The following is a 25,455-nucleotide window of genomic DNA, read 5'->3' on the forward strand; positions in this document are numbered from 1 at the left end:
CGTCAGCCCCTGCGACAAGTGGCAACACACGAAGAGAAGTGCAAAATGCAGCCAGTGGCCCCTGAGATGCCTGACACCCAGAAACAAAGACAGCTCTGGGGCGAATCTGGGGGCACCGGTGCTGTAGGGGCTCCAGGGGAGTGCATCATACACGCGGCAAGGGGAGGTAAAGCAATGACTCACAGGAGTGGCATTCTTTTAAAGAACTCAACAAAAGCAGTACTGGACACATGTTTTGCACTTCTCCAGCGTGCTCCGCAGCATGATTTGGCATTGTGTAATTAATTGTGCACGCTGTGCACACTGTTGTTGTATGTATCTAAAGGGTGCTGGTATAGAAGGGTTGCAGGGCCTGTCAGACAGGGGCTGATATTGACGGCCTACATAGCCCTACAGGAGCTGGAGCTGAAATGGAAGGCATTCAGACCCTGTGGCCTGTAGGACTACACAGCCAGTCAACCAGGAGCTGAAATAGAAGGGTTGCAGGGCCTGTCAGACAGGGGCTGATATTGACGGCCTACAGAGCCCTGCAAGAGCTGGAGCTGAAATGGAAGGCATGCTGGGCCTGTGGACTGTAGGACTACACAGCCAGTCAGCCAGGAGCTGAAATAGAAGGGTTGCAGGGCCTGTCAGACAGGGGCTGATATGGAAGGCATTCAGACCCTGTGGCCTGTAGGACTACACAGCCAGTCAACCAGGAGCTGAAACAGAAGGGTTGCAGGGCCTGTCAGACAGGGGCTGATATTGACGGCCTACACAGCCCTACAAGAGCTGGAGCTGAAATGGAAGGCATTCTGGGCCTGTGGACAGTAGGACTACACAGCCAGTCAGCCAGGAGCTGAAATAGAAGGGTTGCAGGGCCTGTCAGACAGGGGCTGATATGGAAGGCATTCAGACCCTGTGGCCCGTAGGACTACACAGCCAGTCAGCCAGGAGCTGAAATAGAAGGGTTGCAGGGCCTGTCAGACAGGGGCTGATATGGAAGGCATTCAGACCCTGTGGCCTGTAGGACTACACAGCCAGTCAGCCAGGAGCTGAAATGGAAGGGATGCAGGGCCTGTCAGACAGGAGGTGGAGTGGTAGGGGTGCTGAAGTGTAAGATAGTAGCTGGAGTGGAAGGAATACAGAGCCTGCCAAGCAGGAGCTGGAAGCGAAGAGATTCAGAGGCTGTCCGTCAGGAGCTGCAATGGACGGAATGCAATGCCTGTCAGGAGCTGCAATGGAAGGAATGGGGTCTGTAAGGCAGGAGAATGGAAGGGAAGAGGTGCAGAGGCTGTCCTTCAGGAGCTGAAATGGACGGAATGCAATGCCTGTCAGGAGCTGCAATGGAAGGAATGGGGTTTGTAAGGCAGGAGAATGGAAGGGAAGAGATGCAGAGGTTGTCCGTCAGGAGCTGCAATGGACGGAATGCAATGCCTGTCAGGAGCTGCAATGGAAGGAATGGGGTCTGTAAGGCAGGAGAATGGAAGGGAAGAGATGCAGAGGCTGTCCTTCAGGAGCTGAAATGGACGGAATGCAATGCCCGTCAGGAGCTGCAATGGAAGGAATGGGGTCTGTAAGGCAGGAGAATGGAAGGGAAGAGATGCAGAGGCTGTCCTTCAGGAGCTGAAATGGACGGAATGCAATGCCTGTCAGGAGCTGCAATGGAAGGAGTGGGGTCTGTAAGGCAGGAGAATGTAATGCAGAGGCTCTCCGTCAAGAGATGGAATGGAAGGTGAGCAGTCACTGGCAGGCTGGAGCTGGGGTGGCAGGAATCCATAGACCATCACACAGGAGTATAGGCGTGTTGCCGAGCCCGCTAGACAGGAGCTGGAATGAAAGGGTGACGACTCGAGAGCCAGTAGCTAGCATGGAAGCGATTAAGAACGTGGCAGGCAGGAGCTGCACAAGAAGGGATGCAGTTCCTGCAAGGGGTGCAGGTTTTGTAAAAGAGGGGCCGGGATGTGAGGGAGAGAGAGCATGCAGGGCAGGAGCTGGAATGCAAAGCCCTAGTGATGCTCAGGCAGGAGCTGGAAGGAAAGGCATGCAGGAACTTCAAGGATCCACGGCCAGTCAAGCAGGTGCTGGGATGGAAGGGGTCCAGGGCAAGCCACGCAGGAGCTGGAGCAGAAGGGAAAACAAGTCCTATCAGACAGGAGCTCGAACGGAAGGCATGCAGGGAGCTGCCACGCAAGAGCTAGTACGCCGGATAGGGCTGGCATACCCTGCAATTATACCATAGATATACCTGAATGAATACACTGCACCATTGTTTTTACTTTGGAAAACATTTTACGGCCGTAGGCTATTTGCTTGTAACATACCAACCGAACAAGCAAGTCACAACACTCAAGGTGCGCTTTTCGGGCCCCCTCATGGTCCAGGCGTTGGATGCCGACTGCCACCAACCAGCTCCAGGTGGCTTCAGAGCTTCTCACACCCCCGACAGCGGCTTCCCACTGTCCTCGAGCTCTGTAGGGCAAGTCCCGTTTTGGGTTCTGCAAGCTGAACGTTTGCTCGGCCATCTTTTACCGTCTTTCCATTTCTGGCCGGTGCCGGTTATATGTTCCATTGGCATTATCGCCTCTGACACGTACCTCCTCCTTCCTATGACAGCCTAGTGCCGTCTTGCCACGCGTTTTTCTCCTTTCTCTTCTGCCCCTTCCTTCCCCTTGCTCACCTATGGGTGAGTGTAGTCCTTGCTCCGGCCACCCTTCAGCAAGCGCAGCCGGATAGATGTGCTTGCGTCCGTCAATGTGACTTTCTGGCTGTCTGTCTACTTCTTGATGATACATTTCATCCATCCGCTGTGATTTTGGATACCGAGGCTTGAGCCTCATTACTCCATCTTCTCGGGTTGAGTATGTAGTCGTGGCTTAGGATTCTTCTTGGTCTGTGTGGACTTGTCACACAGTAAGGTTGGTTTGACAGGGTCCTCACCGTGATGGGCCGCGGGTAGCGCTTCATCCCCTTTTATGGAGAGTTCTTCTTTTGTTTTGCTCAACCAGTTTCACCTGGGCCTCGGGTCTCCACCCAACCCATGCTGCGTTTTTCGCACCTGTCGATGGTGCTTGCATTCCCTCTCCTTGCCCGGGCTTCACCCCGGTATTCAGTCATTTTCGGAAAAATGCATTTCTTTGTAGGTCAAGTTTTTTTTTTTTTTACTAAAATGTGTTTTAAGGGCTGGGGGGACCCCCCCATTAAAAAAAATCAATTTCTTCCACGCATTTAATTCGAAACTTTGCCATTCGAAACTATGGCATTCGAAAATATCACTACAAACCCTTCACCCCATCTCCCTGCCTTGTGTTGCCCTTTCTTGTTTGTGGTGGGGAGGGGTCGTTGGGTGGCGGAGCCTTGCTCTTTGTGCTAGGGGCGCCAAACTCCTGCCTCTTCCCCCGCCTGGTGGCATGGCCCAGCCCCTGGTGCTTACTTCCCTGTGCCCTCTACTTTTATAGTTCTGAGGACCGTCGTGGCCCTGGGGCTATTAGAAGGCACAAAGGACCGGACCAGAAGGGAAGAGAGGCCGGAAAAGGATTCAGGGTGAATCAGGCACGAGTTGGAAAGAAAGAGATGCAGCACCTGTTAGACAGACGTTTGGATTGAAGGCATGCAGGTCATGCCAGGCAGGAGCTGGGATGGGAGGGATGCAGAGCCTGTCAGGAAGGAGCTGCGATGGGAGGGATGCAGGTCATGCCAGGCTGGAGCTGCGATGGGAGGGATGCAGAGCCTGTCAGGAAGAAGCTGCGATGGGAGGGATGCAGAGCCTGTCAGGCAGGAGCTGCGATGGGAGGGATGCAGAGCATGTCAGGCAGGAGCTGCGATGGGAGGGATGCAGAGCATGTCAGGCAGGAGCTGCGATGGGAGGGATGCAGAACCTGTCAGGCAGGAGCTGCGATGGGAGGGATGCAGAGCCTGTCAGGAAGGAGCTGCGATGGGAGGGATGCAGAGCATGTCAGGCAGGAGCTGCGATGGGAGGGATGCATAGCATGTCAGGCAGGAGCTGCGATGGGAGGGATGCAGAGCCTGTCAGGCAGGAGCTGGGATGGGAGGGATGCAGAGCCTGTCAGGAAGGAGCTGCGATAGGAGGGATGCAGAGCCTGTCAGGAAGGAGCTGCGATGGGAGGGATGCAGAGCCTGTCAGGCTGGTGCTGCGATGGGAGGGATGCAGAGCCTGTCAGGCTGGAGCTGCGATGGGAGGGATGCAGAGCCTGTCAGGCAGGAGCTGGCACTGAAGGGATGCAGAAACTCTCAGGAGCTAGGATTGAATGGTTGGTGGCCTGTGGGTTTCACAGCTAATAAAGCAGGGGCAGTATTGGAAGGGATTCCAGCGCGGATGTATCACTTGAGCTGTTATTGCTCTATCTGGACCGAGCTAAAAGAAAGATATATTGCACGGACTGGGCACGGACGCTTACCAGCTGAAAGTGCTATAAAGACTTTAATATGTGGTCCTTTGGTATAAAACCTTATGGGATAATGGCCCCATACCTGGCGAAATTTCCATCGCCGGAGACCAGGTCAGAGTTCCTAAGGTTTAGATTCAACTTGTGGGGCACGCGTGAGGTGTTGGCCAGGCGCAAATTCATTACAGCAGCGCAGAATTATTGTAGATACGGCTTAGACACCTTGCAAAAAGAAACCCGTCAACATCTCCTAATTGACTGTTCGGCCCTAATGGTGGTCCGGAATAGATGCTTTCATAACATCCTTACATTTCACAGTCACATGTCAAGTGCTTGTAGATGGCAAAGCATATTCTCTTCTCCAAGAGAACGTGTCCAAATTGCAGTGGTACAATTCTTCAGATTCATACTCCCGAAAGTTGAAGACACTGAGGGCCAGACACAAATAGCGACTGCACAGGTTTATATGTCATAGATTCTGCAGTGACGTAGGATGTCGGAGATCTTTATGATTATTGTTAGGAACTGTCAGACATAAAGGGAATGGTTAGATTTTAATATTCCTTTTCGGGAAATGAGCAAGAATATATCTAAATTGTCTTCTGTAATATGTTTTAAATGTTTCTTTTTCCTTATGCAAGTTTGGACACATTTAGTAATTTGTGTATTAGACACATTTTTGTAATGCTTAAAACATTTTTTTTAAATGAGTATGCCAATTTTGATGAAGATTTGAAAAGTTGTTATGCAACTAAATCAACAAAAAAAAAACAAAAAAAAAAGGAAGGGATGCCGGGCCTGCCTGGTAAGAGTTGGAGTAGAGGAATGCCTTCTAAATGGGAACTTGAAGGTAAGGGGTGCTGGGCCTGTGAGACTAGAGATGAAATTGGAGGGGTGCAGAAACTGTCACATAGAAGCTGTAATTGGAAGAATGCAGAGCCTGTCAGACTCAAGCTGGACTGATAGAAATGTAGAGCCTGTCATGCAGGGGCAGGACTGGAAGGAATGCAGAGCCTGTCAAAAAGGAGCTGGAATTGGAGGAATGCAGAGTCTGTCACAAAGGAGCTGGACTGATAGAAATGCAGGACCTATGATACTGGAGCTGCAATGGATGGGGTGCAGAACCTGTCACAAAGGAGCTGGTATTGGAGGAATGCAGAGCCTGTCACAAAGGAGCTGGACTGATAGAAATGCAGAGCCTGTCATGCAGGAGCTGGGCAGGAGGGAATGCAGATCATGTCACAAAGGAGCTGGAAGTGGAGGAATGCAGAGCCTGTCAGACTGGAGCTTGACGGATATAAATCTAGAGCCTGTCATGCAGGGGCAGAACTGGAAGGAATGCAGAACCTGTCACAAAGGAGCTGGAATAGGAGGCATGCAGAGCCTGTCAGACTGGAGCTGGACTGATAGAAATGCAGAGCCTGTCATGCAGGAGCTGGACTTGGAGGAATGCCCCGCCTGTCAGGCTGTCAGGTATGAGCTGGAATGCAAGGGACGCAGGAACAAGCTGGAATAGAACGGACGAGGGGCTCATTCCGGATTGAGGGCTCACCAGATTGGAGCTGGAATGGAAGATATGGAGGGCCTGTCATTATTTTTTATTTCATTTTATTGTGCATTTGTAAGGCTCTTATACATCAGGCACATGGGCCTCATTACAAATCAGGCGGTCCGGAAATAACGGTGGCGGTAAACCCGCTGCCACCGTTGTTTCCGGACCGCCTGATCACGACTCCTGCATTACAAGATGATGCCGGTGTTTCCGTGATCCCCATTCCCATTGAGTCCTATGGGACTCATTGGGAATGGGGATTAACACCATTCCGCCTCTGTGATTCCCGGAAAACCGGGGTTGTAATGCCCCGGTAATTCCGGGAATCACGGAGGCGTAATGGTAATACGAGTCCGGCGGTAACCAGACGGTTTTACCGCCTCGGTTACCGCCGGACTCGTAATGAGGCCCATTGTGTTTCAAAGTGATGCCTTTGGAATACAGAGCCTGACAGACAGTAACTGGAATGGAAGAAATATGAATGCAGAACCTTTTAGTCAAGAGCTGCACTGGAAGGGATGCAGGGCCTTTCAACGAGTAGTAGGATTGGTGGGATGCAGAGTACCCTCAGACAGGAGCTGGACAGGACGGGACACATGATCTGTCTGGCAGGAGCTGGAATAGAAGTGATGAGGGGCCGGTAGGGTGGCCGGTAGGGTTCGGAGTGAGTAAGGGATCAGCTGGATGATGCAAGGGATACAGGAACTGTAGCGATGGCAAGGATGAGGACCCTATTATGGAGCGGATGCAGAGCCTGTAGGACAGGAGCGGAAGCGATGCGGAACCTATCAGGCAGGAGCTGGAATGGGCGATGCAGAGCCTGACAGCCAGACGTTGCAATGAAAGGAATGCAGATCGTGCGCGCAGGAACTGAAATAGAATTGTTTAAAGGCCTAAAAGTGAAGCAGGTCTAACCAAGGAGAAGCTGGTGAATGGGAGAGATGCGTAGCCTATCAGGCAGGCGCTGGGATGCATGTCCTATTACAGAATCTGAAATGGAAGGCATGCAGGGAGCTGCCAGTCAGGAGCTATCCCGGAAGGGATGCGGAACCTGTCTCACTGGAGCAAGAGGGGAGTGGGGGAGGAGTAAGAGATGCAGGGCTAAGAAGGCAGAAGCTTAAATGCAAGGCTTGCAGGGAGCTGTCATACAGGAGCGAACATGTAAGGGACACCGAACCTGTCTATTAGGTGGTGAGAGAGAAGGTATGGGGGCCAGTAAGGGCAGATCAGGCCAGAGCTTGAGAGGATGCGATGCAAAGCCTCTGTCAGAGAAGAGCTTGAATGGAAGGCTGGAGCACGCAGGAGCTAGATTGTACGGGACGCAGGCCCTGTTAGATTGTAACTGCAATGTGATGCAGAACCCGGTAGGCAGGAGCTGGAAGGGGAAGGATGCAGAGCCTGACAGACAGGAGCTGCAGTTTAAGGGAAGTGGATCAGTAACTACTGCAGAGCTGATCAGGAATGGAAGAGATGCAGGGCCTTGGAGGCATGCGCGGAACATGGAGGGGGTACAGGAACTGTTAAGCAGAATCTGGATTGGGAGGGATACAGAGCCCATGAAACAGGGACAGGAATGGAAGCAGAACATGTCAAGAGATGGCATAGAGGGGATGTAAGGCCTGACAAGCAGTAACTAGGGTGGGAATGCAGAGTCTTTCGGACGGGAGATAGAATGGAAGGATGCAGAGCCTGTCAGGCAGGAACTGGAACAGAGGGGAGGCAGAGCCTGACAACCTGCTACTGAAATGATAGGAATGGAGAGCCTGTTAGAGAGGGGCTGTAATGGAAGGATGCAGAGCCTATCGGGCAGGAGCTGGAATGGAAGGGTGCAGAGCCTGTCAGGAGTTGGAATTGACAGAAGGCAGAGCCTGACAGGCAGGTACTGGAATAGAGGGGAGGTAGACCCTGACAACCTGTTACTGGAAGGGTAGGAATGCAGCGCCTGTCATACAGGAGCTTGAATGGAAGGATGCAGAGCCTGGCAGGCAGGAGCTGGAACAGAAAATGCAGAGCCTGATAGGCAGTTGAATAGACACAAGGTAGAGCCTGATGGGCAGGAGCTGGAATAGAAGGATTCAGATCCTATCAGGCAGTAGGTGAAATGGGCAGGAGGCAGAGCCTGACAGGGACGGGCTGGAATGGAAGGATGCATAGCCTGTCAGGTAGAAGCTGCAGAGCCGGCTGACAGATGTCCAGCCTGTCCTTTAGCATCACTGCCTTGGTGTGACCACGTTGTTGCAAAATATATCTTGTCCTATAACCAAGTATCCCGCCTAGACCTACCCTGCAACCCACCATAAACCACAACCAGAGACCTGGAAAATTGGCTCCTTAGATACATAGTGCTGAGCCTTAGAATAATGACCCTCTGACCGAGCAAAACAAAACGTACTCCTGTCCTACCTATGAATCTACCTCACAGTCCTGCTACCACGAAACTTGAGAACGACTACTGTCAGCTCATCCAGATCCAGAATGTAATCCTGGAACAGTGGGCTCCTAAGAGTAAATCATCCACTCCAGACACTCACCTATCCTACCACTATGCTTGCTCTCTACTTTACACCAACACACAGTAGAGTGCAGCTGTACCCCTCGATCAATTTTGGCCTAGATGCACAAATACAAACAATACTCCATGAACACCTAAACATCATGCTAGAAAGCAGATATACCCCACGAAAGAATCAGCCAAGCTGCACTCATAAATGTCCTACACAGGCCTAATGCCGCCAGAAGGCAGTCTGGGAGACCAACCACCAGATTGCACACATTCGACTGATCTCTCACTACCACTGCCCCTATTGTTAGGATGCAGCTACCATCAGGCAAATCACACATATTGAGTGCACCCAAGCACCCTATACTACACTACTCTCTCGACTGACCTGGACTACGGTCTCCAAGGGTGCTCAACCCACAAGCGCTTTGAGATCATACCAATGATATATAGAGCGCTATATTAATGGCAAATAACAATAAGAATAACATTTAGGAGGCGGCAGCGCCTCTTAGGGAGGAGTTGCAAGGGTAGGAATGCAGAGCCTGATGTAGAGTAGGAGCAGGAATGGAGAGGAGGCAGAGAATCTCAGGCAAGAGCTGGAATAGAGAGGAGGCAGAGGCAATCAGCAACTGAAATGGTGGGAATTCAGAGCATGTCAGAGAGGAGCTGTAATGGAAGGATGCAGAGCCTAAAAGGCAGGTGCTGGAACGCAAGGATGCAGAGCCTGTCAGGTAGAAGCTGGATTGGGAGGAGGCAGAGCCTTTCTGGCAGGAGTTGAAAGGGTAGGAGGGGAGGCAGAGCAAGACAGTCAGCAACTGGAAGGGTAGGAATGCATAGCATGTCAGACAGGAGCTGTAATTGAAGGATGCAGAGCCTATCAGGCAGACACTGGATTGAGAGGGGACATAGCCATTCCAGGAAGGAGCTCGAATGAAGGGATGCAGAGCCTAAAGTAGAGCAGGAGCTGGAGTGGAAGACACTGTTCTCCTGTTATTTCCTCAATGTATTCTTCTGTACCCCGAATCTCGTCTAATGCATATTCTCCTGCTTCTTCCGCCCACAGCAAAAAGGACCAGAGAGACAAGCAGCTGTCTTCAGGTCGGAAGAAGTTTAACATGGACCCAGAGAAGGTAATTACATTATGGGTGTGGGTGCGGACGGTGATCTGGGTGTATTTAGAATGGCACACAGACATCTGTGCAACCCCCTGTCTAAAGGCTTTAGCAGGAAAAGACGTGCCAGTGGATTCCTACACTAGTCCATCAGACTACTGGAATATTGTTTGCCAGTCTAACTATACTAAATCCTTACACTACTTGCCCTTCACCATGGCACCGTTCAATCTTCACCGGCCAGTAAGCAGTTTGTTGAAGCCCATCGTCCAAATTGTGATCTCTCTTGTCAATCTAGACATTTTGATACTATTACAAAGGTCATCATTCTGTGATCAAAACTGAATAAGTGATTGGGTTATTAGGTGAATGGGTGAGTGAGCCAATGGTTGTACTCATATGGTGCAATATAAGGAAAACCCGTTACATTTCTGAGCTGTCAATGATGGAGCACTGTTTCTGCCCCTTGCATTGCCCCCACCTTCCCATGCCATATGAAACTGGCTCTGATACGAACAGTCACATTCACACCCAGACCATTTTCAACTGGTCCATAGCCTGGGAGGCTTAAAGTGTCTTTTTGTTATCTTCGTTTGACCCTTAGACACCCTTTCATTCTCATCACCATTGATGACAGCTCCAATCATAGCTCTGGCAACTGCTGCCCACTGCCACAATGCTACAGGCACGCCAGTGCATCACTGAATTCTAGAGGCCTAGAGGCACTTGTCAGTTCGTAGCCAGAGCATCAACAGATTTTCCACCTTCCATGTCCTTATACACAACAGACACATTGACGTCATTGCCTCTTGTTCATCATGGACCCTCTCTACCCTTCGCTCCACAGCCCCATTCACAGAAACACATAAGCCATCCCATCTGTTCCATCCTGCAGCCAGAACCTGAAAAAATGAATCCAACATCTGCTGCCCACTGGCCAAACTCATGCCAACTCGCCACATGTCGGTCCAAACCCCCACGAAACACATCTGTACAGTCTCTACCCTGCCATCCCATTGTTAACATTTTCTACACTCACCCCATTTCTGTTAAAACCCTCTGCCTGAACCTCTGAACTCAACCCATATCGCACATCTAATGTAATATGTTATGATGTGCTACAGTTCCAGAGCTTGGAGCGAGCTCTGGAACTGCTTGTTTTGAAAGGGAGCAAAGGTTGCCTGCACTAGACGGGTACCCGCTGCACTCTGTGCTGTGTCAAAATAAACTACTCGACTTACCTATGGCTCAGCTTCCTTCCTTCTGCCATATTCTTTCACTGGCAATGAACAGGGACTCTGCACAGTGGGGCAGAGAGGAGAGACACACACAGAGGCCCCCTCCATTCCGCAACGCAGGTACCAGGTGCCTGGGACGGCTTGCCATATCGTTCCGTGCTGTGCCCCTCTGGCAGAGTACTTGAACTGCAGGAGGGCCAGCAAGGCAGAGTGGTCGAGGTGCAGCAGCCCAGAGACGATCATCGATCATCAGAGGTGCGACACGCACTTCCGAAAGGTTTCTAGAGTTGCGAGTAAAGGACCTCACAAAGTGCAACGCTGCACTCGTAGTTGGGTTACCATGGCTCCCAGCAAACTTATGTGGTGGCCATGGGCAGTGACAAATTCTCCCCAGCAAGGAAGCAAGCATTACTGCTCCATAACCAAGACCCCGAAGGTCGCAATGTATTTGGCAGATTCTCTGAGCTGCTGGGTGAAGTTGCTGGAGAACTTGACAACTTTGTGATTGCGATCATGAAGCTCCAGGAGCATTTTGAACTGAAGAAAAACGTGACTTTTGAGAGACACACATTTTTTCAAAGGATTCAAGAGCCCATTGAACCAGTAGAGGGATATGTAGCTGTCTTTTCCCAAAGCTGTCATTGCCTATGGAGAAATGTCCAAACTGATTACAGCTAAACAACAAGGTAGGTCATTCCAAAAGATGTCAAACTCTTCCATTCCACTCTTGGACCTAAACCCATCCCAATACTAACATTGCAGTGATTACCCATCAAAAGTATTCCTCACTCTTCCCTCCCACGGCAAGACCCTTCCAACAATTTCTATAGTTACTACCATATTGTTAGGCTCTTCTATGCAAACTCACTGTTTATCATCCAGCAGCTAGACCCGTCCTAAAAAAAAACAAATCTGCCACCACAAAATTACACCTTTATAAAGTTCATCGAAATCCTCTTACCCTACTGCTGTGCCCTCTGAAGTCTAACAAAACAACCAATATGACAAAATCCCTAATCTCTCAATACTTACAAATGATTTTGCACTGCACCACCAACTAGCCGGGCCATAAACACCCATAGCGACTAGTCCATTTAAATGCCCAAAAACAACTTTCCAACGCTGTGAACCCACGGCAAGAGCAAAATCAACAGAAAAAAGCTTTATGATCACATGGTCCAAAAATGGGATACCTGACACCAACTACACTCTCTCTACAAAACCCTTAATCCCATTCCAGCTCTGTCATGTTGTTGTCCCACTCCAATATACGACATGTAGACATCTGGTGCCAGCTCTAAAAGTACATGCTCCATTGATTGTTTCCTATCTCTACCAGCCTTTTATTCATTTCTTGTTCTCCTGACATGTTCTGACTTAATCCCCAACTCGACTCGCCTTCATCCTGCCCCTCCTGTCTATTTTGTTGCTCTACCCTTCTCCGTTTCCCCTATTCTTCATTCTCACTGTTACCTGAGACCGATCCTCTGTGTGGCTATTCTTCCAGTCTTTTACATCCCATTGAAATCATGAATATAACACACTGTCCTCCTCACATTGTGTCTGTGTTCCAGGGGATTACGTTTCTAATTGAGAGAAATCTGCTGACCCAGAATCCAAGGGACATTGCAGGCTTCCTGTATAAGGGCGAAGGACTGAACAAGACGGCCATTGGAGACTACCTAGGGGAAAGGTGAGCACTAGCGTGAGTGGTTATGTAAAGGCACAGAAACAGAGCTCCAGGCGCAAGGGAAGACCTGGACTAGTCATGAGTATTAGTGGTAGAGGGCACTGTGTTCAAGTTGAAGAGAATCTGAGCCAATGCTGCTTATCAAAGATGGGAAAAGGAGGAGGACCGCCCATGTTCTCTTCATTGGGCACAGATTGGTTCACTCCTCAGGGATGTATTCATATGAAAGTAGCCTGTGACCTCTGACCCTGGATAAGGAAGCCTTGTGAAAGTGAGGCCATGTTGGGATCGAAATTGCTTGAACCCCCATTTTTCAGCCCTTCAGCCTATCCATATGGGGAGAATGCCTCCCACGTATGGCAGCCATGGATGTTGTGTCCTGATGTACAAAGTGCCAAAAGGTCTATGTGGCATATCTTGCTTTACCAGTCTTTCCAGGTTTCCCATGAATGATGGCTGTGGTCATGGCCTTGGGCCTGCTTTGGCTCCTATTTGATAATTCGACCTAATTTCTCTGATCTCATTTATATAAATGTCCTGCAACAGCCATGGCTGTGTTCGCCACAGTGTGGACTATGCATCATTCTTGCAAATAGAGAGCTCAAATCTCTGGGAGTTTAAATTCTGGCTGATGTGCTTGTGGAAGGCGGGGTACAATGTCACCACCAAGCAGCAATATTGCGCTTGGTCGCCCTCTGCAGAAGAAAAACATTGGGCCTCATTCCAGGTTTGCCAGTATTCCATCGGTAAATCCACTAGAACACCGGTAAACGGAATTGCTGTTACCCGCACTTGGTCTGCTGGATAACTGACAGATTACAAGTGCTGGTAAGGGGTCGGTTAATCCCCATTTCATGGGGGGGGGGGATTTTGCCACTATTACCGGCCGTGCGGGTAATGAAGGCAGTTTTTGGCCGGTAGGGGAGAGATTTACCTCCAGCTGTCAGCTGGAGGTAAATCCGTAACCCCTACCGACAAAGGTGTAGTTGGCCAGTCCGGTAAAAGTGCTGGTCAACTTCATTTCCAGTACTTTTACTGTGTAACGGCCAACTTGGAATGAGGCCCATTGTTTGGCTGTTAATAACTTTGATGATAAAAAAAATATATATATATAGAATTGTATGCATTCCATTGCCCTTGTCAGGGGGTCTCTCTAGTTCCTGTGATAGACTGAAGACACAGCCAGCTCCTTATTGGACCAATGGGTAGAAAATCTTCCCCTTAAATACAAGTAAGACTTTGAGCAGAAAACACAAAATAAAATTGGCTCTGCCCTACCACACCAAAGTGCTCTTGATTACTAGGATGATCGAGTGCCCAGTGCCAATGTGTTGAGTGATTTCTTGTCACACCACCTCTGCAGTGCAGTGTTACTGCCACATTCAGTTCAAGGGATTTGGACACTGTAACTCCTCCTATTTTTAGCAAGAGGCCTGAATGCTTTGATCTCTGATCTCTATGACATTCTGTGGTTGAAACCTTTGTATAACAGAGATTTAAGTTTAGTGAATATATTTTCTTGAGAATGTTTGTGACTCTAAGTTGGTAGACAGCCTCAATTCAAGCTACCTCCAGGTTTCCTGAGAGTGCCTCTGGAATTTCATCCCAGCTAGCAAAGTCTCATCTTTGTTTCCTTTCCGTCTTTTAATTTTCTCCTTTCACTTTGGATGAATTTCTCAGCATTGACTTGGACTGCTTTTATTATTTTTTCTGTAGTTAGGGGAACTGACATTTTTAACGCTGAATGGATTGGTTCAGAAAGTATTGTTGACAGAATTTGTACTGGGTTGGTGGCAAATGAAGACGTAATGCATGTTAGGTTAATTTATGACGTGGTTACCAGAATTTAAGTTGCTATGACCATAATAATTGGAAAATCCTACGTGAAGGATGAAATGCAATCACCTGTTATCATCCGCTTGTACTTTAACATCATTCCCTATTGCAGGGTGTGCAATGTACATACACAATAACACAGCTGAACCTGCTTTGCAAAGCTTAAGAAAGCCCATGCTTTTTGAAGTTCGTGTGAATGTCAAAAGCAGTACTTTCCTCAACATTACTAACACACAAAGGTCAATGCAGTTCATTGCTGAATTGAAATCCTAACCGCTGGTGAGAAATAGCTACAATTTAGTAGCTCCCTGTTGTCTCTACAATGAAGAAAAACGGTAAGTGGCACCCAGATTCTGAGAGTGTTGAAAAAAATCCACCCCAAGTAGAGTCTAGGGCAATTCGTGTCATGAGGAATCCCTAACAGGGACGCCAGGCTGAGACATTAAATCATCAGTCCAGTAGGATGTCCCTATCCAGTGTAATCCATTTTATGGCATAATTCTTCCTGTCAGGAAGCGCTGTAGGTTTGGATTCTCTCATGCGAGCTCCTCATTGTTGCAGATCCAACTGGGCCCTCTCTTGACCTGGGATTTCTCAAATCTGCAGATCCTTGATTAGCAACACTTCTGCGGTGAAGCATTCAAGTGCTGGAGTGAGCGCATCCGCATTGTAGGTTAGGACGAACGTTCCTGCCTGTGGCTCTGTTGGCTGTTACATGCAATCGAACAGACCCTGTCAACCGGTGTGCCTGCTATGAGAAACCTGCCTGATCCTGAAGGGCTATCTAGAAATGTTATCTCCTGGCACTACATGTAAATGCTGTGCATTAGGAGTCCTATCCAAGTCTGATGAGCCTGCTATGAGAAACCTGCCTGATCCTGAAGGGCTATCTAGAAATGTTATCTCCTGGCACTACATGTAAATGCTGTGCATTAGGAGTCCTATCCAAGTCTGATGAGCCTGCTATGAGAAACCTGCCTGATCCTGAAGGGCTATCTAGAAATGTTATCTCCTGGCACTGCATGTAAATGCTGTGCATTAGGAGTCCTATCCAAGTCTGATGAGCCTGCTATGAGAAGCCTGCCTGATTCTGAAGAATGCTCTAGAAATGTTATCTCCTGGCACAACATGTAAATGCCGTGCATTAGGAGTCCTATCCAAGTCTTATGAGCCTGCTATGAGAAACCTGCCTGATCCTGAAGGGCTATCTAGAAATGTTATCTCCTGGCACTGCATGTAAATGCTGTGCATTAGGAGTCCTATCCAAGTCTGATGAGCCTGCTATGAGAAGCCTGCCTGATTCTGAAGAATGCTCTAGAAATGTTATCTCCTGGCACAACATGTAAATGCCGTGCATTGGGAGTTCTAGCCAAGGCTGGTGGGCCTGCTTCGTCTTCTTTCTGCAAAGACACACTCAGAAGAGCATCCCTCTCACAGGTTGCTCTGCATCCTGGTGTCTCTATTACATGCTTCAGCAAACAATTTCCCACCCTATGGCCTCATGTGATCACCCTGCAGTGAACATTGTCCTCGTGTTGGAGAACATCATACTGTCTGGATGCTGTCCAGAAAGTAAATATGTTTGGTCTGTATAGTGCCCAGAAGTGAAGCTTGTAGGTCTCAGCCTGGGATATGAAGAAGAAGCGACCAGTCACCCCTTTCAACAGTGAACTGGTTCTGTCCTGAGGATAGCCTTAGCGATTTATGGAAGGCCTGTGCGCTTACTTCTGTTTTGTAAAGATTGCTTTGGACTCACTGGCTGAGGCATTGCTGATTGACAACGAGGTCCAGCAAAGTCCCTGAGACAGTGTGAGTGAATGCCTGGATACTCCATTACCTATCGCGGGGATGCCCGTAGGTACGGGAGAGTGAGTTTTTAATATGAACTCACGACGAAGTACCCACAGCTGAACGTAGGCTGCCTTAAGGATTCGTATTGCCCACATTAATCCAGGGACTATTTAGATTCTTTTAACCCTCTGGAGTTTCTGGAGTTTTCGGGGGGTGGGCGTTCCCATGTCTATGATTTTTGATTATTTGCACTGTTGCCTAATTATTTGTGTGTGATATGTTTCTGTGAATAAAATGTTGTTTGTATTCCAATAACCTGATAAGATTTGACATTGCATTTGTGTGCTGTGATGCACTCTGATCCAGCCCGAACCCACATTTTACAAACAGCTTAAATGATAGCCTGGCTACTGGATAGTGGACAGATGTTCTCATAAACACTTCCTTTTTTGCCTCCCCTGCTTTCTTACTTATCTCTTTTGCCCTCCTGACTCTCACACCTTTCTTTTTACTGCCTCTGTTCCTTTCCCTCCCTTCCTCATTGTAACTTATTCATTCTCATGGTCCTCGTCCTTCATCCCTCTCTCAGGCGGTCAATCAATCTGGAAGTCCTACAGTCCTTCGTTGAATGCCACGAGTTCTCCAATCTCAACCTTGTGCAGGCGCTACGGTGAGTGTATCTTATCTCTGTCCCTCTCTCTGCTCTTACTCTGTTACTCTCTTCTAAGAGGCCCTTATCTACACCCATGATCCTTGTGTGCACTAGTTTCATGTTTGGAACCATTAGAGCACAATGCTGATAGCCACCCTCCAAACATGGCCTTCTCCCAACCTCTGGGGCAATTACTTAAAAACCTGTGACAATCTACAACCTAAAATCCAGTGGCCTTCATTATACACTGGGGTCCTCATGCACATGGGACTTGATATGATATCATAGTTTATTTATATAGCGCCTCTACACAATGTGTTTCAAAACGCTTCAAGGCAAGGGAGGGAACAAGGGAAAATACAATGACATTCTTAGAGGCCATGAACAGTAAGGATGTGAAATTAACCATCGTACTCGGCCTGACGACATTTCAGATAGTGCAAGAGCTAAGACATAGATAAGGAAGGGAGGGGGAGAGTGGGAAGGAAATGGAAACAGACAGGCAACTACCATACTAGGCATGACGACATTTATGGTAGAGCCAGAGGAAAACAAAAGGTGAGAGAGAGGGGTGCAGAAAGGGAGGGGAGGAACAAAACAAGCGACTATCGTACTAGGCCTGACAATGTTTCAGATCGTGCTGGAGGGAGGGGGGACAGTAAGGGGAGTAAGTGCATAGAATAAAGTAAGGGGAGGAGGGGAGGAGATAGGAAAAGGGAGAGGGGAGGAGAGAACAGAGAGTAAGCAGTCAAAAAGAGTGGAGAAGCAAGAGTGGAGAGTGAATACAATTGCATAAGTCAGTCGTAACACATAATGTTCCAAGCCAGGATACAAGATGAAGATGGGAACAGCATGATTCAGGACCACCATGAGTACAAGATGCAAAGGAAGTCTGGCATGAGAGTTGAGAAAGGGTAACACACCTTGAATCAATGTAGTCTAGAAAAGTAAAATCCAGCATCATTGGCCACAAGACGGTGATGGTGAAACCAGAATGTATCAGGAAAGACTCCTGTGTGCAGGAAGGTGGGGGGCACAAGAGAACACGGGGGGACCAGAGAGAGTGGGAATGGCCTGTGGGGACAGAGGGTGTAAACACATGTTGGTGCATGCTCAAGCATGTACAGTCCACCCCTTCTGACATCAGACACTCGTATGTTTGTGCTCATCCTACTTTTGTCGGTAGCCCCTAAAGCCACCAGGCCCTCTTCCACTTTAACGCTTGCAAAACCTTTGCATGCACTTGCTTGTGTCGCAATCTCTCTGACGCAAGTGTTACCACCGTCTCTCTCCCACACCTGGCCCTTTGTGCCATCTGATTCTCACTGTTGGCCCATCATGGCATCAGCCTCTTGTACATGGCCCTTGCATCATCATCCTGAACGCTTATCACACACATGATCAGACAAAGGTGGAAACCATGGGGTACTTGCCACAGTTAAGTTATTGGATTAGTTCATAATAATCATAAGAGAAAGATAGGTTATTCCCCAGTTCTGTTAAATGTCTACCAGGTTAGTACATTCTATCCAATGTGCATGGAAGACTCTGGGCTCCCTTCATGTAAATGTTCATCTCAAATTGATCACGTTCGGTGGTGACTCTGTCAACCATCCTTTTCAAATCACTCAGTGGGGAACCAAAGTTGCCTCTACCTCAACTCCTGAAAAAGAAAACATCTTATGTTGATTAGCCTTCTAGAGGCCCAGAACCTCTCACACAGGGCCACAGAACAGGCCTCTCCATCCCCCAAACCTACTCCTACTGACGGTATCGTTGGAATGACCCTTTATGAAAGTCCACCTGGCATATTTCACTCCACCGACAAAAGAAATCTATTGTATCTAATTTTCCAAGACAAGGTCCCAATGAATAAATCCTATTTAATCTCCCGAATGGGGTATGCAGTCAATTCGTCTAATATTCTTTGTCTTAATACTGCTTGTCCACTTTTGCCAAGCACGTTTTACCTGATTATGAACAATCTTAAATTAAAGCATCCCTAGGATTCATTTGTACTAAAAAGCTGAATGAAACAATTTAAAAAGCAACAATCAGAAGCTGAGGATTAGGACAGGGCGTATTTTAGGGGTATGCAATAAAGAGGGAGCCACAAAGAACAATAAGCAGGGGAAGCACACAGAGCAAAAGAGCCGCGCAGCAGAGCCTGGGAGGACAAGGAAGAAGGAAGGTTTAGAAAAGGGGAGAGAAGCAAATCAAATAAAAGAGGGGGTTATATTGTATTCTGCAAAAAAACAAATAAAAAAGGAATATATGCAGACATAGAAACAATATAAAAAAGAAAAGCGAGCATGCAAAGATTCCGGAAGAAGGGTTAGGAAAACAAACCAAAATGTATAATAAATGATTCATAAGGAAACAGGTTCAGTTAATTGTGAAAATAAATGTTCTCTGGCTTCCTTCAGTCAGATCCTTTGAGTTTGGGAAAGTACTACATATAGCCAGATATTCTACTAGGAAACAGTATTTACAATCGTTCTTTAACTCCAACTCAGAATTCCTTCTCACTTGCCCACAACTCAAAAGAGCCTAAGGACTGGGGCATTCCCAGCAGCTGCCATGAACCACACCCACCCTTATCACTGTTTTCCATGACCCGGCTCCACCTTCTCTGCCCAACAAATGTCCACCACCTTGCCCTCTCCTTTGTCTCATCCCTTTGTGCCATGTTGTGGGGCAATGTCTCCTATTCTCTCTGCTTTTGTTATATGTTGTAGGCATTTCCTTCTCTCTAACCCATCTCCATTCCCAGTTGTTCCATCTTGAAGCCAGCTGTTTCCTCTCATCTTCTCCCTCTTGTGCCCTTTTCTCATATTGTAGACAGTTCCTCTGGAGTTTCCGACTTCCTGGAGAGGCTCAGAAGATTGATCGTATGATGGAAGCTTTTGCTGCACGATACTGTCTCTGTAATCCAGGAGTCTTTCAATCTATAGGTAGGTGCCTTTCAATCCTGCTCCCCAGTTACTATCCTGTTCATAGATTGACACCCCCGTATTAACTTCTTTAGTAACTAAAACCTTGAGGTGAACACACACCTCCATCCACCCAACTCAAACCAAGATCATCCAATCAATTGAATGTACAATCAACTAACCATCCAGCACACATGGCAGCAACGCAAACCAACCACAGGCTCAACCTTGAATAAGCCAAACTAAAAAGATCAAAAGCCATCAAGGTACCCACTATCAATAGTCACAAAAGCTACTTGCAACCAGCAAAATAGTCAATTTCCAAAACACACCAAACCAACTCACCAATCCCCTAAAAAGCACAATAAACCAGTTTTGGGGTATTCACACTGGACACCATGCAAGACCAGGCTACATTTAGTAAAATACCAGGGATCCAGTAACGCCTCAGAAGACCAGGAACACTACAAACTGTAAACAGGTATGTCTTCTTAGAGAAAACTGGCACACGTATGCTATTAATCAAATTAATTTACCAATGGGAATATGTCTTCTCTCTGTGATTAATATTCATGTACAACGCATAACATAAACATGGAAAATATGAATTCATCAATTCATAACTACACACAATTGAAAACTACAACCCATAGGTTTTGGAATGTGTAAAAATACACAATCGCATCCAATAATCACAACAGAAAGTGTGCAATTTGCTTTAAAGCAGCAAAATAGTCAATTTCCAAAACACACCAAACCAACTCACCAATCCCCTAAAAAGCACACTTAACCAGTGTTGGGTTATTCACTCTGGACACTATGCAAGACAAAGCTACATTTAGTAAAACACCAGAGATCCAGTAACGCCTAAAAAGACCAGGAAAACTACAAACTACAAGCTACAAATCTTAACCTCTGGAATTGCTCTGGGCAACCCTCCAGACCATCGTTCTTCACCTGCCAAGCTATTACAAAATTGAAAAGACCATATGCAAATCAGTTTGGTCCCACCCAAATGAGGCCAAAACATGTCAGGGGAGGCATGCAGAAGGGATGTGACCTAGCAGTTTTGGCTGGATTGCCCCTTTTGAGATGGAACTAAGCCTGGTTTGCATTCTGTCTTTCCCCTTTCTGTAGTGGCTTGGCAGGCAAAGAACAATGGTCTGCAGGGTTGCCCAGGGTAATACAATTAATTCTAAACCTTCCAGTCATCACCTCTTTTGTTTTTCACTCTCCTGTGAAACCAACTGGTTTAGTGTATATTCACTTCCTCAACCATTTGGCAAGCTTGAAAGTTCAAACTATCCTAGTAAGGTATCATGTGGCTGCAGCGGTAGCTGGTGTATTGGGGCGCTACATCACCAGCTTCCCTGTATTGGGTAAAAGACATACGTTTATATCAAAATTCTAAACATCCATTGTTTTCCTAGACCAGTTTGTTTAATGTCAGTGGGGGAGTGAGCTGCCTCTCAGCAGGGGCACATCCCCTGCTGCATAATTGCCCTCCCTTTGAGAACAAAACCTGAATGGGTCCATGCAGAAGACATATTGTGAGGTGTTGAGAGGTCTTTGGGGCAGGGAACGTCTGGCCCAGTGCCTCTAATCTGTGTGCAAACACCGTAGGAGCAGCTCAATTGACTGAAAGGAGATGCGTCAGACAGAGGTGAGTAGTGGGCTATCTGGGTCAGTGTGTGGTGGGAAGCTGAGATCATGCAAACAGGTAGGTGTAGGAATGTATGTGTGCATAAGTGCATGCATGTTGCATGTTAGAGGTTGTCTGCGTCTATAAGTTGATGTGTGTGAAAATGTCTGTGTGTGATTGAGCATCTGTGTAATTGTGTGCAGTGGTATGTATGCACATGCAAGTTTGAGTGAAGTGTGTAGGGCCTCATCACGAGTTGGGCGGTAACGCCGGTGCTATTACCGCTAGCGCTATTAGCCCTACCGCAAAACCCCCCGGCGCTATTAGCGCCTGATCACGGGTTTGGCGGAATGGTTAGTGCCCATTCCCCATTGGGCCCATTCAGGAATTGCTCATTCCCCATTGGGCCCAATGAGGAAAATTCGCGCTATTAGCGCAGGCGGATTTCCCCCCGGCTCAGAGCTGGGGGGAAATCCGCCAAGGCCATGATCCGACTGACCCTTAAATGCGGCGGTAATAGCGCTACCGCTGCATTTAAGGGTTACCGCCAGACCCGTGATGAGGCGTGAGCAGGCGAAGGGGAGAGGAAGGCTTATGAATGGAGACAGGTGTGGAGAAAGTGAACAAGGGGAATGAGATGCCAGCAGAGAAATTTGACAGAAATCAACATTACTGAGTATGTCCTTATATGGAACTACTGGTATACATTGTGGCAGCCCTCCTAGACATGTTTTCTTACTGTGTCATTATGTTTACATTATGGGGAAAAGACAATAGGAGCTTGTTCTTAATGGGGATACTGGCATATATTGGCACAGCCAGCATGACACTACGTTTTCTTACTGTGGCATTGGTGCATTATGGAGAAAACTAGCATAACTGAGCATGCCCTTAGATGAACCTAGTGTTACATATTGGTGCAGTCATCATGGACATGCTTTCTTACTGTGGAATTATTATTGTATTATCGACAAAGCCAATAGGAGTGAGTTCCTACATGAGGATAATAGCATATATTGTTGCAGCCACATGGGCATGGCAAATGTCCTTAGGTAGGAGTGAGGCCACTTGCATGCATTGCCACAACCATCCTGGATATGTTTTATTGCATTACTGGTTATTACCTCTTTATGGGAAAAGTCAATATGAGCATGTTCTCACATGGGCATGCTGACATACATTGGCACATATAGCATTGACATGTTTTCTTACTGTGGAATAAGTGCATTAAGGGTAAAACTAACATTAGTGAGTGTGTCATTTGGTGGGACTACTGACATACATTGGCACATATATCCTTCACATGTTTTGTTATACTGTCATAGTTCGTAGATATTTTTTTATATTTTGAATAGATTTTTGTAATGTATATATTTTTATTCTGTTAATGGTTTATGGATAATTTGTTTCCGAATAAACTTTTATGATGATGATCTTCTTATATATACTAGCACAAGAGCCTGCTCTTACATGTGACTACTGCCATATATTGGCTCAATCAGTATAGACAATTTATATTGCACTGGGAGAAGTGCATTGTGGGAAAATCTAGCATGAGTATGTTCCTTTGTGGGGATTATTGCATATAATGGCAGAGCCACCACTGGCATGCATTCTCCCACTAGCATTAGTGCATTCAGGAAAATAACATGATTGTGTTCTTATCTGAGAATTCTGGCATATATTTGCATAGCCAATATGGACATGCTTCCTTAAAGTGGCATTACTAGCATCATGGAGAAAACCAACTTAAGTGTGTTCTTACTTGGCATTACTGGTATTTAGCACCTGGGGTAGAACGTTGGACTGCTGACAGCCAACCACTATCCAGAGTTTACAGATAATATTAGCCAGGGTAGCCAAGTGATGCCAGCATTTTTCATGCCACTCCATTTTCCTGGTCAGCTCACCCATACTTGCCTTCTGAAGGCAGGGCCGCTTGTCCGGGCCGGCTGTTCCTTTGTCCTCTTGCAGCTCTGCTTGGTCTGCCTTGTCCCCGGATGCCCTGCGGCTTTGCATCCATACCATAAAAATTAATAACAGACTTCTTTTCCTATGAACCCGGGAGAACACAGATGCAACGGGGCCAAGTGCCTGCTGTTCACCTTGCCTGAGTGCTAATAGCTTCATTTTTCCCAGCTGCTCGACAAAGTGGGCTCTTATGAGCCCAGATACCCTCATTATATGCCCTCACTTCCCTCTGGTCCAAAGATTGTGCATACAATGCCCACAATTGCTGGCAACAATGCTTAAATATTGCCACAGCCAGCATGGAAATGTCTTCTTATAGTGGCATATATGGTGGTAAAAGTCATATGGAAATAGTGTTGAAAAGTCTCCTCTTTCTAGAATCTAGAGTCCCCTAGAATCTATTGGATTTTTTCATGTAACCCAGCAAAACTGATAGGGTTTTTTATTTGATTTGATTTTATTTTGATTTTTACATTTATATCGCGTACATGACGGACCCAACGATATAGCGGAGCATATGGTATGACATATTCATGAAAAGCAACACCAAGCCCCAAGAGAAAGCAAAAAAGTAGAAGAAGTCTTATGACCTACCTAAATAAAAAACGTTTTGAGGGCCCTCTGAAACTGAGATAATGACTTCATAGACCTTATTTCATTAGTGAGCGAATTCCACAATGTTGGTCCAAAAACAGAAAAATCTTCTGTCTCCTCTAGTTGCATATGCAGAATGAGGAATCAACAGGAGGTTACGATCTCTAGATCGCAAGTCTCTTGTGAATTAATAAATTTGAAGTAATTCACTCAGACATACTGGCACAAGCCCATTTAGGCATTTAAAAACAAGTCAGGCCACCTTGAATCTAATGCAGTCTTCCACCTCCAGCCAATGTAGAGCACGGCGGGATGGAGACACCAGGGCCATTTGGCCCAGCTTAAAAATCAACCTGATTGCCATTTGTTTGGGACTGTTTGAAGTCTCTGAACATGTTTAAGCGGAATGCCCATCAACTGACTATTGCAGTAGTCCAGGTGAGCATTATACAGGGCAACCATTACCGAAGCATGATCCTCCTCGGGGATATAGGGAAGTACCTGTCGGAGAAGTCTCAGGGTATAATACACTGCCTGGACCTTTGCTCCAACTTGGCACTCACTAGCAAGGTCGTCCTGCAATTACAGCCTAAATTCTTAATCTTGGAGACACATATTAAATTTGCACCTAGGACGATTGGGATTGGCAGCTTTTTTGAAGCGATTAGAAGATCTTTTGGGCCAAATATAATTAGTTCAGTTTTAGTTGCATTCAGCTGTAACTGATTACTGGACATCCAGTGGTCAACTTCATCCAATCGTTGTCGTAATTTACCAAATGCTTCATCAGGATTAACAAACCTGATGATGTTCTGGGTATCATCAGCATAGGAGTGGAAGCTTACCCCATGGTGTCTCAGGATCTCCAAGAGGGAATGCATGTACAGATTGAACAGTAGGGGGGAGAGTGATGATCCCTGTGCAACCCCACAGTTCACTTTACCCAGAGACCCAGAGACCCAGTCCACCTGTTGATGATGGTCCAACAAAAACGATCTGAACCAGCCAACAGCATGCTTGGAAACCATTCCCACCACCTGTAACCTGTCTAACAGGATTGAATGGTTCACCATATCAAAGGCCGCGGACAGGTCCAGCATCATCAAAAGGAGAAGCTTGCCCCGATCCGCAGCTGCAAGCAAGTCATTCTGAACAGATAGGAGAGCAGTCTATGTTTCATGTATTGGTCTAAACCCAGACTGGAAGTTATCCAACAGAGACTCCTGCTTCTTCTAATTGGCCAGTAACCACTTTTTCAAGTATTTTTCCTGGCCAAGAAAGACTTGCTATCGGTCTACAGTTCTGGGGGATCTTCGGGTCTAAGGTTTTTTTTTTCAGCATGGGTCTAACAATGCACTGTTTCAAAATATACAGAACTGTCCCTTGCATCAACGATGTATTAATAAATGTGGTCATAAAAGGAGTCAAGTCCAGGAATAGACAATTAGCTGCATAATAGCAGGGAGAGGAAAGAGAGAGTCATTGGTGGGTTTAAGGGCCTCCAGTAACCGAGAAACATCTTTTTCCAGTACCTGACAAAAATCAAAGGTAGGCAG

The 25,455-nt window shown here is 47.1% G+C and overlaps 1 protein-coding gene across 1 annotated transcript in view; it reads left to right on the forward strand.

The window, feature by feature from the left end:
* The window catches only part of CYTH4 (cytohesin 4), a 265,456-nt gene that overhangs the window by 188,302 nt on the left and 51,699 nt on the right, over nt 1-25,455 (forward strand). The window contains exons 4-7 of the mRNA XM_069653034.1: nt 9,504-9,570; nt 12,365-12,483; nt 16,697-16,777; nt 19,601-19,713. Of these exons, the coding sequence (XP_069509135.1) occupies nt 9,504-9,570; nt 12,365-12,483; nt 16,697-16,777; nt 19,601-19,713 (380 nt within the window). The remainder of the gene's footprint in view (nt 1-9,503; nt 9,571-12,364; nt 12,484-16,696; nt 16,778-19,600; nt 19,714-25,455) is intronic.

The sequence above is a fragment of the Ambystoma mexicanum genome, chromosome 3q, assembly GCF_040938575.1.
Source record: "Ambystoma mexicanum isolate Mex_15411 chromosome 3q, UKY_AmexF1_1, whole genome shotgun sequence".
Lineage (NCBI taxonomy): Eukaryota > Metazoa > Chordata > Amphibia > Caudata > Ambystomatidae > Ambystoma > Ambystoma mexicanum.